A 21,824-nucleotide genomic window follows, 5' to 3' on the forward strand; every position below is an offset into this window, starting at 1 on the left:
TGGGAGGGGCCGCAGGGAGAATGGTGGGGGCAGCGGGGACCCCTACTCCCCAGCCACGTGGCCGGCTGGTGCTGGCCCACCGCCCCGGTACCACCCGGGTGGGGTGTGGGCGCAGGGTTGGGTCGGGACCGGCGTGTAAAGAAGTCAGACAGACCAGCGCCTCCCTGCTGCCCTGGACGTTGGGAGCTCCCATACCGGGCCCCACGCTCTGGGAACTCCCCTCACCCCCGGCAGGTGAGGGAGACACCAGCGGGTCGAACCCCAGAGGGTCGCAGCTGTCGCCAGAGGGTGGCGGCGCGGAGGGGCCGGCGATGCGGTTCCCCCCCACCCCCACCTCGGCTGCCCCAACCAGCACCAACAGAAAGGGAGTGTCCCACCCAGGGCCCCAGCCACGCGCTAGGGCCAGGACTCCCGGCCCGGGGCAAAGCGGCAGCGAGCCAGGACGCGGAGCCCAGGGGCCCGGTCAGGGACGCCGCGCTGATCCGGTGGGCGCCGCGCCTCGGACGCGTAGAGCGCAGACCGTGTGCTTGTCGGCGGCCAGTCCCCACGTGCGCGAGTGGAAGCCCCCACCCGTCCCGCGCCCGCGGGGCGCGGCCCTTCCCGTGCTGCTTTCCCCGGGCGCGGCCGCCCGCACTCACCGTGCCCTCGGACGGCAGGTAGCAGATGTCCTCGATGGCGCAGACGTTGATGATGTGGACGCTGCGGTCCTCGGCCGGGAGCGTCGAGTACTTCTCGTTGACCCTCATCGTGGCCGCCTGTGCGCCGGGACCGCCGGGCGGCGCGCCCTCCCCATCCACGGCCCCGGCGGCCTCTGCAAGCGGACACGGCAGGGTTCGCGGCGGGCGCGCTCGCTCGCAGGGGGCCGGGCCTCCCGCTCCGCCCGCCGCCCTCGGCCCCCGCGGCCCCGCGCCCCGTGCGCCCACCCTGCCGGGCCACCCGCCCCGCTCCTTTCCTTAAAGATATAAGCGCTCGGCGCCCGCTCAGGGCCGGGGCGGCGGCCGCGGGTCAGATTTTCCGTAGAAATTTAAACACAGGAAGAAAGGATTACGTTCCTGCGGGCCCCCTCCAAGGTTTATTTTTATCCGGGGAAGGAGCCCCTTGGATTTTTTTGAGGGTGGCCACGGTTTCATATTTGGGAGGAAACTTCCTGCAGCTCCCACCTTAAGTAAAAGTCTTCCAAACTTGCACTTCTGTGTGGCGTCGGCGCAGGGGAGAGCCGCTTCTGAGAATGTAGTCAGGAATGTTCTCCCTGCCCTTCCCCCTCCACCCGCTGGCGTACTCCTGCTGTCACTCAGTCTCACCTCCTCCGAGGAGCCTCCCCTGCTTTCTTCAGGCCCGCCCTCCCCAGCTTGTCCTGGCCCCTTGCGCGGCCTTAGCGTCTATCCAGGACCCTTCATGTTGCCAGCAGCCCCCACTTAGGGAATGATTAGAAATCTGTGACCAGGCACGACCAGAATCCCTTACACAGCTCATCTCATTTAACCCCACACCTGGTCCTTGTTTTGTAGAAGGGGATGGGGGCTTCCAAGGCCAAGGAAAGGGTGGGGTTCATGCCCAGCTGCCTGTGAGGACTCCTTGAACGACTCGCTACTGCCTCCCTGAGGGAGCGATGGTGAGTTTGAACGCTCTCCTCCCAGGATCAGCGGGGGCCTGGCACACAGTAGGTACTCCTCAGGACAGGTTTTTAATCATCCTGGCACAGGGTGGGTGAAAGTCTCCAGGGGCAGCCACACCAGGTTTAGCCCCCAGGGGCCACACTGGCAACGCTGCCCAGTGGGAATTGTCTTCCTTTCCTCTGCCTCTCTGTATCCTGTTAGTTCTTCAAGGTGTGTGTCAAATGCCACCTCCTCCAGGAAGCCTTCCTGGATTTCCCTTTACCCAAGCACTCAGGCCCAAGAACCTGCCTGTACTTCAACTACAGTACTTCCTTTATGCTACCTCATTTTACAGAGGGTTCATACAGTTGGTGTTCAATAACTGCTTGCTGGATGGCCTCTGAGGAACATTCAGGGCCTACAGAGCCCTGCATGTTACAAAACTGCCTTCCAAGGTCATGATGTCATCAGCATGCTGTGGTTCCAGGGGTGGATTCTGGAATTAGGACGGGGAGGGGGCAATGGGATGGAGCGGTTCCAGCTCTGGCACCTCTCAGCCCTGTGACCTTGGGCGAGTCTCCTTAGCCTCACAGAGCCTCTGCCTTCTCCCCAAGAGCCTCCAGAGTGTGTCTGGCTGCAGCTCCACACCCAACACAAGGGGAAGCTGGGCAGTGGTGGCCACTGTTACTACTGCTGTCATCCCGTCACTGTCACGGCCTCCCCTGCCCCTCTGCCTCTCATGCAGGCTCGAGTTTGTGAATTTCTTGAACTTGGAGAGGTGCAGGAAGGTTAGCCCGTCCTTGGGCTGGCCTTGCCAAGAGGTGGTGCATGGCCCTAAAGGACCCTTTGTCTGCACCTTGGACAGCGAGAGCAGCTTTGGAGAAGTGCGCTAGGCGGGCCAAGTCCCCGCCGGAAAAAGCTGTCCACGGTCTCTGCCATGCCAGGGAGACCCGGCCCCTAAAAGTGCAAGTTTTTAGGACAGGGAAGAATCACACATACACACACACACACACACACACACACACACACACACAGAGTATTATATAACTTCATTGTCTTATCCTTGCTGGTAAACAACAAAGATTGTGTAGCTGTAATATCGTCTTTCTAAATTTATTTTCAAGTTGCAAAGGGTTTTGCAGAAATCTACAACGTATAATTTGTGAAAAAGAGTAAATATATAATTCCTTAGTTCTGGGTACATTGGCATTTCCAAATGCTTGGGAAGTGACACTTGACCTCTGATCCTGAGAGGACTCTGGGGCTTCGTGTTTGGGCCATATTGGGCGCCACAGGGTGGGTGACAGTTTCTTAGGCATGGCAGCTCCCTGCTTCCTCCTGGGGCAGCGACCGTATGGCTTTGCCCAAGAAATTGTTTCACCTCTTGTTTCTGTGATTTATGCCATAGCCAGATATTCAGGACATCTGCTGGCTGTAAAGCCCCATTTTCTTGGCCCTATCTCAGGAGACTGCCTTGCTTTGCCCCTCTCCTTGCACTCTGCTTCCCTTCACCCCTGCCCCAGTCTTCCCAGGTGGACAGTGTGGAAATGCTTCAGCAAGGGGAGGGGAAGTGCAGGCAGGGTGGCCTCTGCACAGGACAGCTGAAAGGATGGGCCAGAAAAGGACCAATTCTGTCCCCAGGCCACTTATGGCCTGGGGCCAGGAGTTCTTGGATGTTGGGATTTCAGGGACAAACAAAAAATAAAAACGACATTCCCCCAAAATCGGGGACGAAGAATGAGATTCTTTTACGTTATTTCCCAAGTTAGAGGACTTTAAAGAGTTCTTTTCATTCTGATGGTGATTTCGGCTGTCTCACGTGGGCTACCTTTTTGGGATTCTGTCTTTACTCCGAGTCTCTAACTGCTTATAAACAGGCCCTATAGATCAACTGTTGCATTAATACGGAATGTTCTGCTTTTTGACTCAATGATTCTCATCATTAAAAATCCAAAGGGACAGATTTTACCAGTAGAATTAATTCCTGGCTCATGAATTAGTAAAAGCCAGTCTCATTAGTTTAAATGCTATATTTGATTACGGGAAGTTCTGGGCTTCACCTTGTTTTGCCACCCACTGCCCTTGCATGTCATTGGGATCTCACCCACTGTTAGCCATTTACGTCTTTGCTGACATTTTAATACTCACCATGAGTACAGGCACAGAGTGACAGGGACATAGGAGGCAACTGAGCAAATGTCGGGAGAATGTCACCCTTGTTAGAAGCCCTTTCCATAGTGTTTTATTTTCAACATCAGTTTCTCCTCCTTGGCTGCCCACAAGAAAGAACATCTTGCTCTCTGCCTAGCGGCACATGTCTGAGTGCTCCCCGGGCCATCTCCATCTTAATGAAAAGGTGACCAGCCCACGCTCTGCAAAGCGCGGCAGAACCAGGCCCTCCGACTCGCCCGGCCGGGGGACCTGGGCCAGGGTCTCTTCTAATATGGAGGTCTGGGGCTTCTCAAGCTCGGCACTGCCGCAAGTGAGGCCGAGAGGCCTTTGCCTTAGGGGCCGGCCTGTGTCCTGTGGCGTGTGGAGCTGGCAGCACCTTCCCCTCCCAGGGTGACAACCAAAAATGTCTCCAGACATTGTCACATGTCCTCTAGGGGCATGCACCCTCAGGGAAGACCTGGGGGAGGGGGAGAAGGGGGTGATCTTGTTATCCTATACTTGTCAGTTGAGAATGCGCAGGCCTGCGGAGGTGACGTGCTGGGCTTGAGGTCACAGTCCAGAAAGCTGTGGCCTTAAATCTAGGTCTCCTCACCATCCCCTCTGCCCCGCCAAACTAGGGCTCTTTCCATGAAGTGCACACACACACACACACACACACACACACACACACACACACACACGGAATTAGAGAGGTGGGGATTTGCTTTGTTCTGCCCTCAGTTGGTGGAGGGGTGGTACCATGTCCAGGCTGCTCTGTCCCTTGGCCCTGGCCACCCCTGCACAGGGCAGCTTTGTCCCCAGTACAGATCTCTGCACTCAGAGGTGCTAAATAAATGCTACTGACTCACCACCAGTCCCGGGTGGGGAAGGAGCACGGAAGAAGTGATCGGCTCATGACTCAGGGCTACTGTGAGCGCCAACGGTCACCATCCAGCTCCCGCGCTGGCTCTGTGCCCCTTTAGAGCTTCCGGTGGGCAACCCATGTAGGAAAGCAACAAACCCCAAACAGGTATGTGACTTAACGCGCTAAAAGTGACTGGGGGTGTAATTACGCCCGGGGAAGACGTGCCTGGGGAATTTATAACTGAGAGATGGTGGGCGGGAGAACGGACCGCTGTCATTTCCTTCCCTCGCATGATGTCAGAACTCCCGAGCAGAGAACTGCAAGCTGAGCTGGACGGGGAGGCTCTGCGGGCACAGAAACTGCCAGCCCAGCGTCCTGGAACGCAGCCCAAGCATGAAGTTCTGTCTGGGGGATTTTTTTCCCCCCAACAGAATCAATGGGTGTTGTTTCCATCCCAGGGTTTTCAGAAGCTTTATGTGTTTCCTTAACCCAAGGCCCGCCTTCTGAGAATTCCTAAGAACTCTAAAAACACACCCGGGGTAGGTTAGAACCCACCAGCTCAGCCGGCCGCCACCTCCTCCTGGAAGCCTCCCTGGTCCCATCCACTCAGTTGCATTACTCGCGTTTGTTCTGCTGTCTCCGCTCGGGGCTCTGTCCAGGCACTCCGACCCATTTCTGTCCCCCCACCCTCACGTCTCCTTTGTGATTTCTGCACTCGGCACCCCTTCCCGTCCTGGTCCTGGCACGCTACTGATGTCCCGTTTGTTTATTTAACAAGCAGTGGTACAGGGCTTCCTGCTCAGCACCGTGCTGACCTGTCTACAAATACTCAGGTTCTTAGGCGATTACCCCCGTCTGCAAGTGGCTTCACACAGAGGCCCCCAGCCTGGAGGGGGGTCCCTGCCTTGGTGGTGTGGGGAGAAGTCCAGACTGAGTCTCAACAGCTCCTTCCTCCCGAGTGACCCTGCGGGAATCACAGCATTAACCCCCATGAGGACAGACATCTCGCCTCCCTTATGCATCCTGGCCAGTGGGGGATGGGGGTGGGGGTGGGGCTGGGGGACCGGGACACCCTCCCTGCAGCAGAACCAGGCTGAGCCAGCGGCTGGACCACTCTGCCCAGCAGAGTGTGGAAACTCCGCGTCACGGCCCGCTGACTCCACGCTTCCTAAAAGGAAAGTCTTGTCCGCTGGTTAATTCTTCTTCCAGGCGCTTGAAAGAATGAAAGAACTTCAGATTGCCCTGCTCTGAGTAACAGCGATCGCCTTTCTTTCTTTATTTCATGGAGGCCCCAAGAGAACAAAGGATGTCCGTGTCCCAGGCAGAAGGAATCTCCTTCGTCTGAGCCTGACCCACTCCACAGAGGCAGGGCCTTCCTCCCGAGATGTGCGGTCTCCCCAGCCCCTCGAGCCTCTGACGGGTCAGGACCAGGTCCGCCGGCTGAAGGCTGCTTGGGGCCCCTAGGCTGGGAGCCAGGATGGAACTGGAGGTGCTGCCCTGCAGAGAGTGTGTGCAAACAACTGAGGTGGCTCTTATCACACAGCCCCACGGCCCTGCATCCTGTGCTGGGTGCTGGGGGTGGGGGTGGGGGTGGGGGCACCACACCTGTCATTGCTCCCCTGTGGTCAGTGACCCTGAGCAGCTTCCCTAAAGATCCATTTCCAGGGAGGCCAGACCCTGTGTCACAGGCCCTGGCTGCAGCCTGTCTTGCTCCAGAGGGGACCCTCTTGGACCCGTGTGGCCTCACGCAGCTTTCCCAACGACCAAGCAAAGTCCGAGCTCCCTGGACGGACAGAGGACGAGGCTTAGGTGTCTTTATGGGAAGATGCTGATGCTTTCCTGTGAGACCCCAAAAGCGGAATAAAAGATCTTCGGGGTTTCTGTGGGGCCACGGATGGTCTTTCCCTGGGAGGCTTGGCCTCCATTTGTGCCTTCATGTGCGTATGACTTGGGGCCAGTTCTGTTTTGTGTCAGGGCCTCCGCTAGGTCTAGGGTCTCCGTCCTGCCGCTGAGTGGGCTGCGAGCTTCTGCAGGGGGGTCGGGGGGGGACACTCTGCGTCCTGTATTCCCAGGGCCTGCCCGCTGGGTACCCAGCCCAAAGCAGTGGCCCAGTGTTTGCGGGAGACATGAATGGGCCAATGAACCAGGCGCCTCAGCAGCACGTCTGCGGATATTCCCGACCCGACACTGGGGATTAGAATCTTGAACTTCCACCAGGTTCCACCTCAGGCGTCAGGAACTTTTCAGTGTCCTCGCGGAGGGCCTGCCCAGGCCCTGCAGCGTGTCACAGTCTAACAGGACCGTGACAGGAGACACACAGGTAATGGAGATATTCCAGCAGCCCCGTTATAGAGTAAAAGTAATCAGGTGCAATTAATAAAAACATGTATGTCGCCTAGTCTATAAAAATATTATCTTTTCCACATATAATCAACATAAAAAGTATTAATGAGGCATTCGAGCTTCTTCGTCCCCTGGTGTGTGTTTTACACTCACAGCAGATCCTGGTTCCCACAAGCCCTGTGTCAAGGGCTCAAAGCCACGCGTGACCAGGGACAGCTTAGCCACAGAGCCTCTTCCTATCACTGAAGGAAAACCAATTGATGGCTTTTAATTCCTGCTTTATGTTTCTCTCTGTTTTCTAAGATTTCTGCAATGAACACAGATTGGTTTTATCATCAGGAAAAGGGTGACTATTATTGGAAACACTGACATACTGTGTACCCTGCAGGCTTACACCGGACCCTTTTATTGTTTAAGGAAAAATGGCCAACGTATCGGATTTTTATCTGGACAGCACCAATTGAGAGAAAACCACAAGGGCCAGTTGGACGCACATTCCTGAAACATTTTGACAGAGTAGTCTTCAGTTTCAAAACATATCTGCTTACACAGCTGGTCGCATGGGCTTTCAGTGGAGGAGGTGAGCGAGCTCTGTGTCGAGACCGAGAGAAGTCCACCTGGACCCCTGAGGGTTCCCGTGCTAAGTGTCTGCAGCACGTATTAGCTGTGTGCTCACCGTGAAGGGAACCAATGCTTCAGCGGGCGGGGGGTAGGGGTGTGGGGGGGCAAGCTGTCTGAAAGGACAGGGCAAGTGCACGAGGTAGGGTCGTCTGACCAAGCCGCCTCCCTCGAGGACTCCTGGGCACGGGGGTCCAGCCAGCGCTCAAGCAGGTAGGTGCCCGAGAAGGAGACATCGCAGGTGTCCGAGTTCTTTGGATAGCACCACGATGGCTGGTCGGGGGTTCATTCATTCTCTCACCTATGATTTACTCACTCATTCATTAGCTCATTCATCCACTTCTTCATTTGTTTACCCGTCATTTGTCCATTAACCCATTCATTTACGCACGCACCCACTGGCTCATGCATTCGTTCACTTACCCATCATTCATTCGCTCACACGTTAGCTGGCTCACCCACTCACTGTCTTACTACCCCCCCTCCCCAGCCCCCGTCCCAGCTTCACTCTTCTCCATAGACGTTATCACCGTCTATCTACCGCATAATTCACTTCACTGTCTTCTTTGTTGTCTGCCCACCCCCCCACGTCAGATCCAGGCTACTTTGTCATGATTTCATGGCTCCAGATTTTCTAGCCTGAAAATGACACCAGAAGTCTGCTCTCGGAGCCTAGGGAAAAGGCACAGAGCTAGGCCAGTTATTCAACGAGTTTTCCTCTTAAGCATATTTACTAAGGTCCAACTATGTGCAACCCCTGAGCTGTGAGCCATGGCCACCGAGGGAAAGACAGACCTGCCTGCACAGGGCTTACCGTCGCCTGGGAAAGTCAGACAACTGACGGGCTACAGAAGTACGGAAAGGCCTGAGAAAGGAAGGTCATGGGAAGTTCTGGAAGGTTCCCCAGAGGGAGTGGCTTCACAGCTGAGCCCTAACGTGTCCCCAGGAGCCAGGAAGATAAAGAGGAGGGGATGGCGGCTCCAACAAGGGGGAAGGCCTGGGACAAGCAAGCTCAGCACCTGGACACCAGTGGTCACCACTGTGATGACCCGAGAAGCTATGCATTTGGCTGTCTGCTTGTAATAGCTGTTTGTTATGACAATTATGACAGGTGCACAGCGGCTGAACAGAGAAAACCCTCAGCCATCTGGGCCAGCAACTCCCACACCTGGCCGCTCAGCCATTCATTTGTTCACACAATGGACATTCATTCATTCATTCATTCACTGAACACGTCTAAGAGCCAGGCCCAGAGCAGGTGCTGGAGACACAAAGTGAACGCGGCCGATGAGTCCCTGTTCCCACAGGGCTTACCGTCCCCTGGGGGGAGGCAGAAAAAGAACAAGCAAACAAACAGGGTAAACGAGTATCAGAGCGTGATGGCTGCTATGGGGGAGGTCACTCAGGATGGCAGGCTATCGAACGTGGGGTGGGGGCAGGATGGGTGGGAACTGGGATGTGTATTTTAGCCAAGGGCTGCCAAGTGCCTGGTCCGGCACAACTCCTGACCACATGCAAGGCCTCCTCTCGTGACAGTTGACCCTAAGAGAGCCTACCCTCTGTGACAGAGACCTCACTGCCTCTGGGGGGCGGGGGCAGCTCTGCCTGTCTCAGAGGGAAGCTGTTCTACAAAATCAGCCCTGCTTCTACGCTTCACACAAAATCACTTCTTCAGAAGAAAAACCTAAGCAATTTAGTGTCAGCTATCTTAGGCTGCTCCCGGGATCTCCTCTTTGCCCAGTTCTCTCTATGTTCTGTCCCTGCTGATGCCACAAATCTCTCTCAGATGGTGAGAGTGATTTTCAAAGTCCGTTGTCCATGGACAGTGCAGAGTAAGGGAGGTATTGGGGGTCGCAACTTGCGTGTGTAAGTGCCTGGACTCTGGCTGTGACCTTCATCAGCTTACCCCCACCCCGCACTCCTGTTCTCCTATAATTTCCCCAACTGTTTATATGGCCGCCCTAAACTTTTCCTTGACTTGGAGCACAAATAACCTGAGAAAAGGCAAACTAGTCAGCTAATTCATACTAAGGTGTAAATGACTTTCTTTTCCCAAATAATTCTGATGGGTGAACAGGGCTGCCAGCATCAGGCCCACAGACAACTGGAGATGGGGGAAGTGGAGAAAGGGGAAGAACTTCCCACAGCTAAGGGAAAGGGAAGAAAGAGAGGTTTGGGGGGAAGGGGGACAAGGAAAATCTTTATTTCCTGCCGGCCTGGCCTGGCCTGGCTCAGGCCTTCACTGCCCACCACCTTAACACTGGAGGCCAGCACAGCCAGGGAGAGCTCGGCATCTGTCTGATCCCCGGGGGCAATTTTAAGCTCCCTTCAGTCTGAAAAATCTCTCCAGAACAAAACTAGGACCCATAACAAAGGAGAAAATGATTCAGAACAACAGAGGGCTACTCGGGGACTGAGAAACCTGTTTCTCAGATAAGCATCTGGACTTTGGAGACATTTTCCTTTTCATCTGTGGGGCTGAGGCCAGAGAACCAGCCCTGGTGGGGGCAGGGGGGGGCAGGGGGAGTGAAGGAGGATGTGGGGCTCTTCCCAACAGACGACAGCTGTGTCTGCACGCAAGATGCAGAGGCTGAGTGGTCACCAGGCTCCAGCTGGGCACAGGCTGCGTGACCCCCACCCTGGGCCCAGATCAGATCTACCCCTGGGGGCGGGGCTTCCAAGCCATCGACATGCTACAGGGGCCCCAACAGCAGCAGGAAGGACTCCGCCTGGTATTTCACTGTCCTTCCCTCAACAAGCCATGAATCCGCTGGCCTGGCACGAGGACCCTCTCAGCCGGACCCATCATGGAACCATCTACATGCGGGGGAAAAGTGACGAGGGAAGGCTGCGCCCTCCCCACTGTAGTCACCCGTCCACTTTCAAAGTGTGAAGACGTTACCAGATAAAGAAGAAGAATCAAAGAGGGAAAGGGAAGAGGAAAGAAAGGAATGAGAGAACAAGGGGACTAAAGACAGAGCAAGATTCGCAGAAAGACCTGGATCTCTGAGAAAGGGTGGTCCCTAAGGGGCCGATTCAGAACCCTCAACGTCATATCTCGGTACCGGCGGTGGCCTGATTTTGATTCATCAAAAAATGAACAAAAGGGTGGGGGGTGAGTAAAGACTGGATATGACCGGGTCCTGTTTCTACAGAACAAATGGGGTTCTGAAGGCCGGGGTGGGTGGGGTACGGAACACCCATTCTTCAGAAAATCACGGTGATGTTCTCAGGTGAATGGCATTTTCCTTATCACCGGTAAGGAGACACTAAGAAAGCAGCAGGTGAGGCACTCGGGGAAGGCTGCGTTTCCCGGCATAGTAAGACCTGCATTAATATAAATGTAGTCTTATCTCTAAGAAAGGCAGCAATTACTCAGCTAAAATGCCAGCTCTTGCTGCAAGGCCCACCACAGTGGAGCTGGGCTTGTTCTGATAGGATGAGAGGATCTGGGCCCCTGGCCCACTGATGGTCCCTCCCCTCCCCTCCCTGCTTCCAACCCTCCCCTCCCCTCCCCTCCCTGCTTCCAACCCTCCCCTCACCTCCCCTTCTCGCCTTCATTTGACCAGGCACACTCTGGCCTATGGTAGTTTCCTATTCCAAGGAAGTTGAATATCTTGGCCAGTGTCTCGGACAGTCCCTGCTTCACCTGGGAACTTTAAAAAATGTGGGGCTTCACATTCAGAGATTTTCAACTGTCCCCAGGGGCTCCAAGGGCAGTCAGGTTTGGGACCAGTCTCATGCACGCAGGAGGACACACATACACACGGGTGACTGTGGCACCGTGGGACCAGTAGACCCTTATCGAGACAGGCTGGGAGTCCAATGGAAGCCCTGAGGAGGGAACGCTGGACAAGGCCCCCAAGAAAAGCCAGCTTCCGGGCCCTTCACCAGCCTCGCTCCACCTGACCTTTCAGAATGTGCGGCCCTAGTGCACATTCTCAGTTGTTCTGCTTCTGCTCCGTGAGATTCAGCTCATCAGGAAAGTGTGTTTAGTGTCTTATGGAAGATGGGCCCCCTGGGGAAGGTTTCCTAGAGCACTCGCCACCCCTTGCAGATTATTCGTAAATGTCTCAAGGGTTTGGTAACTTCACACAGCAAAAGACTCTTGTTCTGACTCTGTTCCTTTATTTGGGGCCCATGGCATCTTCTTTATGAAACAAAAAAGTCACTTCTTCATTCTCCCAGTACGCTGGGCTGCATTCCCCATGGCTCATCCTCACACAAAGTTTATGACATACACAGCACAGGTAACATTAGACCCACTTTGCAGAGGAGAAAACTAAGGCCCTGACAGATCCAGCAGCTTCCTCAAGGTCATGCAGTTGGAAGCAACAGAGGTAGGGACCCTCCCCTAACTAGTAGACCCCCAAGAGCTGTCGATCTGAGGTTCCAACTCTCACAGCCACTCTGTGTGACCACCTCTCAGGCATAAAAGAGTCTGCAGGGGGCAGCTATTAAGACGCATAATGGGAACTCTGCTTCCAACCACATAGAGTAGTGACTGTGTCCAGGGTACTCTTTCAGCTAAGAACAACCATAGAAGTTGGATAAAAACAAAAACAGAATAACCTAGGTGTGGAAAAGACTTGAAGGACCGCCAAGGCAGCCAGGACTCAAGGGTTAAGATCCCAGATAGAAGGGAACCACAGAGAAATGAACTCAACATTTTGCTCAGTTGATTTCGGCAGCCTCTTGATCCTGGGGAAGCAAAAGTTGGAGTTCAGGGCCTAACAAGGAGGTGGAGGTCCTGGTAAATGCTTCAGCTTTCAATCAAGAACCCTGAAAGGCTATGTCCCAGAAAGAGACAAAAAATCCTGAAGTCTAGCCTCAAACCATCTCCAACCTTGACAGAAGCGAGCTGATCCATCTGTGTTCTGCATACCAAAGGAACAAACATCCCCTTTGGAAGAACGGAGCATCATCCAGATATTCACACACAATATCCAAGAGTCAATGAGAAATTACCACAAGTGCCAGGAAGCAGGGTCAAACAATTCAAAATCAAGCAAAACAAACAAACAAACCAACAAATGACAACAGAAACAGACCAACAGCAGACCCAAATATTGGGGGTTATCAGAAACATGTATTCATATGTTGAAGAAAATAAATGAAAAGATGGAGAATTTCACCAGAGAACTGGAACCTACAAATAGAATCGAATGGCTCTCAAGTCAGAAACAAGAATTCAAAAGGTGGTTAGAACAGCAGAGAAGAATACGTGGGAGAGATCAGTAAACAGGAAGATAGGTTAGCAGAAAATACTCGATTTGAAGCACACAGAGAAAAAAGGACGTAAAACAGCAAAGACCAAGGACGACAAGTTTGGGTGAACATGCCTGACATAAGTGCAGTGGGAGTTCCAGAGAAAGACAAGAGAGAGAAAGGGGTCAGAAGCAATATTTGAAGAGAGTTTGATCAAGAATTTCCCACAACTGGTGAAACATACCAGGTCATGTTTAATTATGGATGTGAGGAGCTCTGTAAAGCGCAAGTGGAGACATACAAGGAAAACCACATGTAGGTACATCACAGTGAAACTGGTGAAAACAAAGGAGAAGGAAAAAAATCTTAAAAGCAGCCAAAAGAGGAAAAATACTATTTTCAAAAGATCAATAATAAGGCTAATTAATGGCTGAAATTTCCACAGAAACAATGGAAGCCAAAGACAATAGAACAGTCTATTTAAACCGCTGGAGGAAAACACTGACTAACTTAGGATTCTATACCTAGAGAAAGTATCTTTCAAAAATGAAAGAGTAACCATGTGGGAAAATCCAAATGCATATTGATTGTCTAGGATGGCGTGTGGGAATTAAGATATAAATGGAATTAATGCATGACAACAGGTAAGAGAGGTCAATGAAGTGAACGACACTTAAGGTTTCTTGCACTGTCCAAAGTGGTAAAAGAACTATTTTGAGATATACCCCAAAAAGCCAGGGGTGCATTTGATAATTTCTAGTGCAACCACTAGAAGAAGAATAAAGGAATGGAGAACTAACCAGACAATAAAAGAGAAATTGGAATTAAAAAAATGATTAATAAAAAAGAAGTTAAAAATGTCCAAAAAACAAATGAGGCAAATAGAAATGAAGAGAAAGGTGGTGGGTGTAAACCCAGATATATACAAATAATTATATTAAATATAAATGGGCTATAAAAATTCCAAAATATTTGGAAATTAAGTGTAACTGTTCTCAGTAATCTATGGGTAGAGAACAAATCACAATGAAAATCTGAAGATATTTTGAACTGGATATAATAAAGATATGCTGTCTCATACCATATTACAGTATCATATGCAAGGAAATCTGTGCTTGAAGATAATTGCAGAGACTTAGCTGCACATACCAAAAAGAAAAAAGGCTGAGAATCAATGATTTAAGTGCTCGTATCAAGAAGCAAGGTGGGGGGAGGGGGAACCAGCAAGTCGAACCCAAAGTGGAAGGAAGCAAATAATAAAGATAAAAACATATGTCCGTGATTTAGAAACCAAATGTATCACGGAGAAATTAACAGAACTAAAAGCTAGCTTTTTGAAAAGACTCACTATTGATAAACCTCTATCAAGACTCACAAGAGTAGACCGTATGCCCTATTCCTAATACTTAAGTTATAAAGCTAACAAACTATTAAATATTTTCTATCCTCCTACTTTGAGACATACACCTTCACACAACAGAGAAGGTTCAATTTCAGAGGTCACAAACTACTGGGAGCTCTGTGCCGAGAAATGGGGTGATGGGGGATGGTGCCTGCCCCCTCCACTCCTGCCACTTTGGCACCACCTCATACCATGAGGTCTGCACATCCCCACTCTGACCCCAAGCCCACAGACAGCTGCCCACGTGGTCTACACAGCGTGCTCATGCTCTGCCATTGCGAGGGGCAGGGAGGAGGCCATGCAGGCTTTGGGGATGGGCCAGGGGCATTTGGGGTGGGATCTTTGGATCCCAAGCGGCCAAGCACGTCTCAGAAGTTACCAGAGTATAGTATGTGCAAGGATTGGTAAATGGACAAATGCAGCAAAGCAGAGTCCAGAGACAGACCTACACATGTACGCTTATTTCATTTACTGCAAGATCACACTAGGGGAAAAGGCTCACCTTTCCCATAAATGGAGTGGAATCAATAAGTGGTGTGGACAGCCATAGGGAGAAAGATGAACCTTGACCTCTTCCCTTACACCATACACAAAGCCAGTTCCAGATAAGGAAAGTAAAACAACAAAGCTTCTAGAAGATACCATAGGAGGCTAGCTTTGTGACCTCAGGATGGACAAACATCTCTTAAACAGGACACAGGAAACAGTAACCACAAAGGAAAACATTATACATTAGACTCCATTAAAGTTTAGAACATCTTGTAGATGATGTAATACAGAATTGTACACCTGAAATCTATGTAATTTTACTAACAATTGTCACCCCAATAAATTAAAAACAAAAAAAGAATAAATATAACACATTAAAAAAAAAGTTTAGAACATCTGTTGATCAAAAGCCATCACTAAGTCAGTGAAAATAATCATAGAGCGGGAGAAGATATCTGCAATACGTGTACCTCCAAGGACTTGTATTTAAAATATATTTTAAAAAAAACAAACCTCCTACAAAGGAAGAGCCTCTTCCTTCCCCAAAAAGGCTCTCCCAATGGCCCATGTGTGGGTAACATGGTGATCGCCACCATCGGTGCTCAGAGAGATGCAAATTAAAACTGCAGTGAGAATCCACTGTACACTCACCAGATCGGCTCGAAGCAAAACAAAACAAAATGGAAAACCCCGAACCTCACAGTTCCACATGTCGGGAGGGTGTGGGGTTCCTGGACATCTCACGGTGCCGATACAAGTTTTGATTGGTACGACCACCTTGGAAAACTGGCAGTAATGACTGAAGCCGAATACCGGCGTGTCTGATGACTCAGCAATTCCGCTCCCAGGTGGGAGCCCAACGGAAGGCGTGCAGACATTGACTAAAAGACCAGTTCCAGAGTCCACAGCACCATTGTTCATCCCAGCCCCTGACTGGAAACAGCTCAGATGCCCACTAGCAGGAGAACTGGGTGTGTTTACACAATGGAACATTCGAGAGAGATGAGAATGAACGACTGCCATAGTCAACAGCATGGCTGAATCTTGCAGACATAATACTGAGCAAAAGCCAGATTCCACTGAGTTCCAAAGCAGGTGAACTGAACGCACAGTGACGGATGGGAGGTGAGGACTGGGGCATCCTGAAGGGGGTTTCTGGGGAGCTGAGATCTTCTTCGCCTGATCTGGGTGGTACTTATCAGGTGCATGAGTTTGTACAAACACATCAACTATGAGCTTAGGATCTGGGCACGTTTATAACCATCTGCTTCCCTTCAATAGAAAATGTTTCCCCCAAGACAAAAACTTGCAGAAGATAGTGGTAGGTTCTTGGAACACAAAGGGGTCCAGTTAACGCTGGCATCGGTTACCAGCCAGGGATTACTTTTCTATCCTTCTAAGAACTTCCAAAGACGTCCCCTCTCTTAGTTTTCCCCTAGCCCTGCTAGTATCCCCATTTTACAGATCAGGAACGTGTGGTCAGAGACGTGAAGGAACTTGCCCAAGGTCACACAGCTAGTGATGGCAGAGCAGGATTCGAACCTAGGCCTTTCACCTTCAAATACCCTGTCCTCTCTGCCTTTCTAAAGTGAACCACCCCTGAGGAGAGACAGAGCTGTGAGCCTCAGGCAAGTATTAATGTATTAATTTAAGCACTAGCCATCGGTGAGACACCCACGGGGTGCACTGTTCTTAATGCTCCTGAAGAAGAAAGGTGGCGAGTGTGGGGCCGGCCCTGAGGAGCTCTGAGACCACCAGGAGAGAAGACCCAGGCCCCACAGTGGTGCAGCAGTGCCCAGGCAAGGTGCGGACGTGGGCACCAGGGCACCTTGGTGGGGAACAAGGGCCAAGGTCTCTAGAGAAAGGGGAGAAGCACAGGGGGTGAGGAGACTCAGGGAAGGCTCTGGAAGGAGGAGGCATGGGACTGGGCTCCGGGTGAACTGGGGACCAGAAGAAGGGGGCTCCGAGCAAGGGACAAGCAGCAGCCATGGCCCCGGATGTGGAATAAGGGGGTGGCCTGCAGCTGCACTGGGAGCTGCCCCCCTGTGGGGAGGACCCAGCCCACCTACTTCACGAGGCTGTGCTTCCCAGTTCTTCTCTGTCAACAGTCATACAATTCCAACACCACCTGTCGCAGGTCCAGAAAGAGCTATGTTATCACAGCTGCGATGGAGTCTCCAGGATTAGGCTACTTTTGTCCTTATGTAACTTGTACCACAAGGCGGATACTGGTTTCCATGTTAAGGGACTGGGGCCAGGAGGAAAATCTCCAGGTAACATTCAAGTGATTTTCCCAGAATGCAGTCTGTCTTCTGCAAGGATGGAAGAATCACTTCCGAAATGGTCCAAGTGCCGTGTCTGTTGCTTTAAACACAGATAGCACATGTATTTGTAGGAGAGGAGGTGCGCATACTCTCATTTATTCACTCACTCCCTGGAAGAGTTATCCTGACTATTACCTTTCAGCACTTGTCCAATGAGGTGAAGTCAAGACTAATATAAAATCCAGCCCCAGTGCCCATAACAGTGCCTGGAACATAGTAGGTGCTCAAAGCACCACCTGCTGAATGAGTGAACCAACTACCATTTATTTAGTACCTACTATGTGACAGGCACTGTACTTTATATCCTTTGTTTTGGTCATCTTTGAGAAAATCATTAGGCAGGACTCTTATCCCCATTTGACAGATGAAACTGAGGCACAGAAAGGCAAAGTAACCTGGCCAAGGTCTCTGGCTGTAAACAGCCAAGTTAGGGCTTGAAACTGCAGAGGTCACGAGGCTGCCAGGATGCCTGCTGCCTCCACCGGGTGACACGGGGAGCAGAGGGAGTACAGGTCATGGGGCTGAGGTGCCTGATCCTGTTTCATGCCAGGACATGGCTTTTTCTCTGCTGAGCTGGGCTTTTAGCGCCTTGTTGGACCTTGGATTTTTACTTGCCAGGTGTTGCAGCCAGCTCCCAACGTAAGCCACCCAAAAGCACAGTGGCAACTGCTGCGAACAACAGCCATGGTTCGGGAAGAAAGCACATCCTGCTGGTCCGGGAAGCTTATATCCCGGTGTTCACAGGACACACACAAACCCAAAGAAACAAGGCATAGCCCTTGACATTCAAGAAGAACCTGTTTCTGCTGGCAAACACAGCGCTCAGAACCCTGTCCGTCCACTTTCTGGCGTGGCAGCGAGGCCCCGGGTATACCATTTCCTGATGAGCAGAAACCAACTGCCAATTTGGAGGTCTCTAGTACGCACTAAACAGCACCTAGTGGCCTGAAAGGTAACTGTGTCTATCTATGCCTATCTCTGAGGACAGGAGAGAGAGGGGAGAGAAGGGGCCAGGAGAGAGAGGAGAGAGGAAAGAGAGAGAGAGAGAGGAAAGAGAGGAAGAGAGAGGGAGAGAGAGAGAAAGGGAGAGAGGGAGGTAGGGAGAGGGTGGGAAGGAGAGAGAGAGAGGGTGGGTGGGTGGATGGATGGATGGAGGGAGAGAGAGAAAGAGAGAACAAAAACCAAGGACATAATTTATTTCCAGCCTTGGATTTCCTGACGTTCAATCTTACATCTAGTCAATAACCGCCCCCCGCCACTGCCTAACCTCAAAAACTTGATTAAACACGAGCAGAGATGGTGTCTAGAACCATTTTTGAAGCAAGATGGGGGAGAAAAGAATATAAACTCATCTTTAAAACATATTCTGCATGAACCTTAAACTTTATTCAACCTTAAAAGAAGCAAAAACATCTAATAAATTGATACAGTTTAGAGAAACTAGATAGATTATTAAATAGAAAAATGTTTACTATGCTTCAAAAATTCAAATCCACCCGTTCATCCATTGGGTAAATGTTTAGCTAAAAGTTCAGGGGCAAAGTTAAACAGTTGAAATAAAATGGAATTAGGCCTTAATATTTTGTTTTACTTGCGTACAGATGGAAGACAAAAATAATATCTCATAAAACGGAAAGTTTCTATTTTCACCAAAATATTTGGAAAAGTGATTTTATTTTTAATTGGATACCTAGATTCAGTGTAACTTTTGCAAGGGGGGGTTTCTGTTGAATCCTGTGAGCTGGAGTATATCTGGAAACTGGCTTTGGTTATTATTTAAAATATTCATTCCACAAAGATACAATTTGTTTCAAAAAGTGTCAGACCAGCCAGAAACTGCCTGTAAAAGCAGCCTTGTAAAATCCCGATGACTCCAGGGGAAATTCCACCCTCCCGTCTTTCATTTGACCGTATCTCAGGTAAAAAGGCAGGTCCTGAGTCTTTACATCTAAGGCACGGCTCTGATCGGTCAGGTCCCTGATTTCTGAGTTTCTCCTGGATCTTTTTTATGATGACGATTTTATAGGCAATCATCAAAATTATTTTCAAGGGTGTCATTGGCAATGCTGAATAACAAGAAAAGGTGATTATAATTCAAACAACTGCACAGAAAACTTTGTTCTCAGTTGAGAAGAAAGTCTTCAGAGACCCAGAAAGCAAACAGAAGTTATTCTTAACGGAGTCCTTCTTTGATCTTTTTTCCCCTCTAACCCAATTGCAGAAAGAGTTCTTCGCTCTGTTTTTCTGTCTTTATCCTCTATCAAGTCTTGGCCTCACACGTTAGCTGTCTCTCTGATCATCCAAAGATTCTTAAATCTTGGGTAGGTTTCAATCTATTGTGGCCATTATTCTTATTTTCCCATAGAATTAAAAATTGTAATTCTTAGCTTTATGGAAAAATTGACGAGATGGTACAGAGTTCCCATCTTCCCAGCACCTGATTTCCCATGACAAACAGCTTATATTAGGATTAGCTACATTGTAACAAATGTCTACAATTAATGAACCTATATTGATACATTTTCATTAAAGTCAATACTTCATTCAGATTTTCTTAGTTTTTACTTAATGTCCCATTTCTGTTCCAGGGCCCCACCCAGGACACCATGTAACATCATTATTTTTTCTGACGCTCCAGTGTCCTCCTCTCTGGCTAGTGAGAGCCCCTGTGACCTCCTGCCCCATCCACTAAACTGTGAGATGTGAGCACACAACCAGCGGCCCCCGGCTTATTTGGGTCCTTCCTCACCCTGGGACCTGGAATCAGCCATTTCACACAGGATCCCGGGTGGTTTCATTTACCTTAAATTGCCATATTCCTGGAAAAGCTGCAAGTAACAACCAGCTATCTTCCCAACGTGGAATCTGCTTTTGTGACTTTCTTAGCCTGTTCTGGACCAGGTAAGGTCTGCTCAACTCTCTGGAACACAGACGACCCTGAGCCACATGCATTGTTAAAAGACTCCCAGAGATGTCAAGTGACAAACAGTTATTGTGTGTGCCACTCTTAGGCTTTGCATGCTGACACACGAGTAAATAAAGAGAAACCCTGTAAACTGCTCCTAGGGGACCACATGTGCTCCCACGTCATTTAAAAGAACAGGAAGTGGGCACGCAACACACGCAGGCACTGGGGGTTTCATGCGGAGCCTGACGAGCTCCCTGCTCTCGTCACAGTCCCCCAGCACCCGTTTCTCGTGCCTCAGTCCTTCTGCTTTTCCCTGTGTTCACTGGCACTATGGCCAGGCTCACTCAAAGACGGGGTCCCAGGGACCTGTGGACCAAGCGCCCTGTCCTTCTCCTGCGCCTGGGCCCCGAACACAGTCATCTAAGCCGACATCACATATTCCCGACAAGAAAAGACTGGAGGGCAGACTGACAGGCATTCCTTTCTCTCTGAGGCCCAGATCCCAAATGCAGGAAAACCTCATACCTGGCCTCCGCATCTGGCCAGCTGTCTGGTGTCGCACACAGGGAGCCCTCCTTCCCATATGACCGCGTGGTGTCCCCGCTCTGTGCTTTTGCTCCCCTGGTGGGACAGCTTATCCTGGAATGCCTCGTCACATGGGTGGGAGTGGGAGGGGTGAGGTCGTGGGAAAGTAACGCTTCATCCTTCTTATGCGACACGGAAAAAATCCACTGAGTAAGTCTCGTTCAACTTCACACCCTGGCAAATTGATGAACTGGTTGAACATTGGCCCTGGCGGCCTGGCCTGGAATGTTCGCTGGTTCTTTTGCTGGTGTTCTTGAGTGTCCCAGTCACGACATTTGAGGACCCACTGGAGGACCGTGGGCGACCGTTTGTTCTAAAATAGCCTTATTCTTCAGGTTTGCTTTCTTGCTACATGAACGCAGCTTCCAGCCAGTCCCAGAAATTCTGCTGTCAGACTGCATTTGGAATGAACTGTCACTTTTGAAAATGGAAGGGTTGGATTTTTGTGCTTGTTCTTTTTTATTTTGGGGAAAAAAATTAATATTGAGTAATTTCAATTTTACAGAGAAGTTGCAAGGATGGGGCAAGGAACAGCTGTGTACCTTTTACCCAGATTCATAGACAGCCACTTACGCGTTGCCCCATTTTCTTTCCCATCTCTCCATCTTCCCAGAGTCCCTCTCTATTTCTATCTCTAGGTCCACGTGTGTATATCTACACGTTATTTCTTTCCTGAACCATTGGAAAGTCAGGTGGAAACAAAACACTTCTGTGTGTGTTTCCTAAGTGTAACGACCTCCTCTTACCTAACCACGGTACGGTGATCAAAGTGGGGACATTGTACATTGAGACAATGCTACTACCTACCCCACAGCCTACGTTCAAATTTCATCCCCATCCCAACGTCCACTCCCTCAGATCCGGAATTCAACCTAAGACCAAGCATTGCGTTTAGCTGTCACTTCTCTTTGGTCTCTTTCAACCGGGAGCGGTTCCCCAGCCTTTCTTCGTCGTTCCTGATCTTAACAGTTTTTAAGACGATAGGCCAGGCACTATTTTTTCCTTTGTAATCAGTAAGAAATTTGTAAGCAGATACCTTATGACTGCGCCAGAGCTCTGTTCCTCATCAAACATTCACATCAGTAGTAGCTTTCACTACTCATACTTCTGTATTTACAACTTGGTATTCAGTTGTAAGAAAAATCTTCCCTCCTTCCTCTCATTCTCTTGCTCTGTCTCCCTTTCTCTCCCCCGATAAACTCTCTATTGTACTCAGTGGATGATAATTGTTACTCCATTACTTATTTTGATGCTCCAATCGTTCTAGAATTGGCCAGTGAGAGCCCCTTCAAGCTGGGTCATAGTTTCCTGCTTCTTTGTTTGCCTGGTAATTTTT

General features: G+C 50.5%; 1 protein-coding gene across 8 annotated transcripts in view; it reads right to left on the reverse strand.

The window, feature by feature from the left end:
* Positions 1-21,824, reverse strand: part of ANO1 (anoctamin 1) — a 139,651-nt gene that overhangs the window by 78,394 nt on the left and 39,433 nt on the right. For all 8 annotated transcript variants that reach the window (XM_033121010.1, XM_033121013.1, XM_033121011.1 and 5 more), the window contains exon 2: positions 639-811. In XM_033121010.1, coding sequence (XP_032976901.1) covers positions 639-811 — 173 coding nt within the window. The remainder of the gene's footprint in view (positions 1-638; positions 812-21,824) is intronic.

This window comes from Rhinolophus ferrumequinum, chromosome 11 (assembly GCF_004115265.2).
Source record: "Rhinolophus ferrumequinum isolate MPI-CBG mRhiFer1 chromosome 11, mRhiFer1_v1.p, whole genome shotgun sequence".
In the NCBI taxonomy this organism is placed as follows: Eukaryota; Metazoa; Chordata; class Mammalia; order Chiroptera; family Rhinolophidae; genus Rhinolophus; species Rhinolophus ferrumequinum.